Here is a 4516-nt window from a genome sequence, read left to right on the forward strand (position 1 = left end):
GACCCCATTCAGCTTGTAGCTCCGATTTAGCTTCCTTTAGCTTTCAGCTACAGTTTGGCTACATTTATCTTGAAACTTCAGTTTGACTTTTTAAACTTGTAGCTGCAGATTTTCTTAATTTTGATGCTTAATTTCATCGACAACTGACTTTTTGACCCACTTGACCTGATCAAGATGGCCGCAGCAGCTAACTGACCCTGTCAGCTGTACAGATATGGCTCCACAGCTTGGTGTGGTAGTTGCTGAGAGTTATATACAGAGGTCCCACAGGCCGTTGTTTAAAACTTGCCAGAATCATTCGTCTAAGAAATGCTTGTTTAATGTAAAACGGTGTCATTGATGGCAGGAAATGATTATCTTGTTCTCTGTTGGGTCACAGTGAGACGATAAATAAAAACAGTCTCTGTAACTGTGTCTCCATCAACGCCTCACTCAAGCTCATTTCCATTTATTTGTTTCAGCAACAGACCTGCTGCTGGCGTGGAACCCGGTGTGTTTGGGTTTGGTAGAAGGRGTCATTGGAAAAATCCAGCTTCACACAGGTAGGAGGAGAGCAAACCTTTTGTTTTTACTAATAAACTGTTCCTGCAGCCATCTCACTGTGTCCTGATCACATTTTCAGTGTGTGTGGGAACAGGACGCTCCCGTTCTGTGGGTTTTATTAGTACAAATAGAGTAAAATACTATGAACTGTGTGTATTTAGTTGTGACAAAGTTCCTAAGGTGAATTCAAAAATAAACGAATAATAAATAATAATAAATAAATTTAATGTAGTCATTTCTTGGTCTAAATAAAAATAGACAAAATTTTAAAAAAAGTTTGTTTCTAAACTTTAGAAGATCCTTATTGCAGCTACAATTTGGCTCCTTTTTAGCTTGTAGCTACAGCTTAGCTCATTTTTAGCTTGCAGCTACAGTTTGGCTCCATTTAGCTTGTAGCTATGGTTTGGCTCTTTTTTTGCTTGCATTCTAACTACGGTTTAGCTCCTTTTAGCTTATAGCTACAGCTTAGCTCATTTTTAGCTTGTAGCTACAGTTAGGCTCCATTTAGCTTGTAGCTACAGCTTAGCTCATTTTTAGTTTGTAGCTACGGTTTGGCTCTATTTAGCTTGTAGCTACGGTTTGGCTCCATTTAGCTTGTAGCTATGGTTTGGCTCTTTTTTTTGCTTGTATTGTAGCTATGGTTTAGCTCCTTTTAGCTTGTAGCTACAGCTTAGCTCATTTTCAGCTTGTAGCTACAGCTTAGCTCATTTTCAGCTTGTAGCTACAGCTTAGCTCATTTTCAGCTTGTAGCTACAGCTTAGCTCATTTTCAGCTTGCAGCTACAGTTTGGCTCCTTTTTAGCTTGTAGCTACAATTTGGCTCCTTTTTAGCTTGTAGTTACAGCTTAGCTAATTTTTAGCTTGTAGCTATGGTTTGGCTCCTTTTAGCTTGTAGCTACAGTTTAGCTCCTTTTAGCTTGTAGCTACTGTTTGGCTCTTTTTTTGCTTTGAGCTACAATTTGTTAACAGTGAGCCAAACTGTAGCTATGTTATATGTGGTAACCGTTATATTTTTCTTTGAGCTAACATTTTAGCACCATTTTTAGCTTGTAGTTACAGTTTTGCCATAATTTAATTTTAACTTCTGTTTTGCTCGTTTACGTTTTTATTAACAGTTTTGCTTTATTCAGCCTTTTAGCTACAGTTTTGCTGGTTTTAACTTTTAGCTTTTATTTTGCTGTTTGGTTTCTAGCTAAGTTTTTGAGAAATATAGGATTTGTTATCGTTTTGATTTTGATAAATTAGTTTCAGATTGTTTAACACAGTAAAGTGCTCAGCGTTGACTGTTTTCTGCAGAAAATGCTAATTTTTCTAGTTTAGTCTGTTTTTCATGTTTTCTGTTACTGTGGAAAATATCAGCTGTAAATTAATTTTGTTTCTAGAAGTTAAAAAACAAACGTCGGCTGGTAGATTTTTGAGTCTGGAAAAGTTTGGAATATTTAAATAAAAACTTTTTAGTAATCCTGATTCTGTCTGCATTCATACCCTTTCACAATAAAGTGCAAATAATACTCTGTGTACCAAATAAAATCACAATATAGATATTTATTTGCTGGATGTTTCATACAGCTTCTTAATAAAATCTATATTTTCTTAATTAACACCTTCAGACTGATTACCATGAATGACGCAGCTCTTCCTTCATGTTTTTCTCTCTTGGCAGATCTTCCACTCGGCCTCGTTTTAATCCGTCAGAAAGCTCTGGTGGGTCGTTTACCAGGAAACCACAAGGTTTACAAAATCACCAAAATCGTTGTGATTCCTCTGTCTGAAGAGGAGCCTCAGGAGCTGGACCTGGAGGTGGGCAGAGCTCTCACATTCTGCTGATGCTCTATTAATACTGTCTCAGCTCTGTCAGAACTTGTGAAAATGAATTTTTATTAATGTACTAAAAATACCCAGCATGAGTCAGAGCGTGATTCATGTCGGAAAAGTTAAATTAAAATAACAAATAACAATTTTACTAAGATTTCAGTTTTTCYGGAAAGCTTCTTGGATGATGAGACTGAATTCTTCCAAGTGAGTAAAACCAGGAGGTGGACCGGTAGCTTTTAGACCTGGACCCACAGAACCTCCATCTGTCGTGTTCTGCTTTTAGAATCCCTACAGATGAATGTAGATAGTTTAAATTAGAATTATTTAGTCCACTGTAGTGACTCAACCTGTTTACTTCAGCTATTGTTTGGAAATAAACTCTAAACAAATTTCTACATTTACTTTTATCGCAAAATYTTTTGAATCCCATGTGTCAAAATGAAGGCCCGCAGGCCAGAGGAGGCCATTGCCACAATTTTATCTGGTCTATGAGATGTGAATAGATGCGAAAAACTGCGTTTTAGCCTTTGTTTAAATATTAGTTAGTGAAATATCTCATGAACAAATGGACAGAACTGAATAATTCTCAGAAATGAATAAACAGATGTTCGTCTACAGCTAATCCAAGATGGCCGTRGCAGCTAAGTGGATCCAGCAAACATGTAAAATAGCTAAAATTCAAAACKAAAACTTGTTAGCTCTAATAACTTTGTCTGTTAGCAAAATAWCTCATGAAGTACGTCTACAGTCTGTTTACGTTTGATTTAAGATGGCTGCCACAGCTAAGCTAAACTGCTTCATGTTTATAAATAKTTTAGTAAAAAGGGTTTTGGTAGCTGAGAGTCATCCCTAACGTTTCCTGAGAGCCGTTGGAAGTGTCGAGACTAAAACCCTGAGAAGTTTGAGCTCCTCCACCGGAGGCAGAACCTCACTCAAACCCAGAAATTTGACATTTTCTTCATTTCTTCGCAGCTCTGCAAGAAGCATCACTTTGGAATCGACAAACCGGAGAAACTGGCCCCGTCTCCTGAGGATTCAAAGTTCCTGCTGAAAACTTTCAGTCAGATTAAATCCAACGTGGCCGTTCCCATCAAGAAAAAGGTGCGTCTGCTTTCAGTTTTCAGGCTTTTCCTTCTTCTCTGTGGGATTTCTTGGCTTCTTACGCTTCCCTCCGCTCTCCGCCCGCCTGCCGTCCCACTCCAGTATTCACCTGCCTTCCAGGTCAAAGAGAACAAAGAGAAGGAGCGTTTGGAGCGGCGCCTGCTGGACGAGCTGTACAAGGTGTTCATGGACTCGGACTCCTTTTACTACAGCACCACCTACGACCTGACGAACAGCGTGCAGCGCCAGGGCGACTCGGATAAATCTGCTTTACCTCTGTGGAAGCAGGTGGACGATCGTTTCTTCTGGAACAAATACATGATCCAGGACCTCATCGACCTCCAGGTGACAGATACTCAGTGTCCGATGATTACATCATCATCATCCTGTGATGAACATATATTTTAACTGTAAAATACAGACTAAAAATACTGTAGGCTGTTTAGTTTTTATATTTTTTAAATGAAAGTTTTAAAATATATTACACGGACGAGGCAATTTTATTTACACGCAAAGTATTCTGGGTAAATGATTACGTGGATAGGACATCGGTGTGAGGCTGCTAGTGAGCTATATCCACTCTGAAGGTTAATCTTGGACAATATCTGACGATTGGCTCTTTTAAATGAAACCAGAGAGCGTTGACAGAGAGGAGAAGGTAGAAATGACTCAGCCTGAAACTGAAAATATAGATGGAGGACCTCAGTTTAGCTTGTTAGTTTGTTGCGCAAGCACCAAGCTAAAACATACAAGGCAATATAGCGTCGGGGCTAACAGGCTAAGCTGAGGCTCTTCTTCCATGAAGCAGCTCTGTTGTCCTCCATCTATATTTTCAGTTCCAGGCTGAGTCATTTCTACCTTCTCCTCTCTGTCAACGCTCTCTGGTTTCATTTAAAAGAGCCAATCGTCAGATATTACCAAATTTCCCTCTGGGATCAATAAAGTATTTTTGAATTGAATTTGAATTGAATATTGTCCTAAATTAACCTTCAGGGTGGATATAGCTCGCTATGACCTGTTGACGTCATCATTTATCCGGTATGCTTTTCGTGTTCACT

At 38.8% G+C, this 4516-nt stretch overlaps 1 protein-coding gene across 2 annotated transcripts in view; it reads left to right on the forward strand.

Annotated features, from left to right (window-relative positions):
* Positions 1–461: 461 nt before the first annotated feature.
* The window catches only part of inpp5f (inositol polyphosphate-5-phosphatase F), a gene marked incomplete at its 5' end in the record, with an annotated part of 14796 nt that continues 10741 nt past the window's right edge, over positions 462–4516 (forward strand). The window contains 4 exon segments of one of the 2 annotated variants that reach the window (XM_014032019.1): positions 462–542; positions 2206–2342; positions 3330–3458; positions 3561–3803. In XM_014032019.1, coding sequence (XP_013887473.1) covers positions 462–542; positions 2206–2342; positions 3330–3458; positions 3561–3803 — 590 coding nt within the window. 2 annotated transcript variants of the gene reach the window in all.

Source organism: Austrofundulus limnaeus, unplaced genomic scaffold (assembly GCF_001266775.1).
Source record: "Austrofundulus limnaeus strain Quisiro unplaced genomic scaffold, Austrofundulus_limnaeus-1.0 Scaffold1365, whole genome shotgun sequence".
In the NCBI taxonomy this organism is placed as follows: domain Eukaryota; kingdom Metazoa; phylum Chordata; class Actinopteri; order Cyprinodontiformes; family Rivulidae; genus Austrofundulus; species Austrofundulus limnaeus.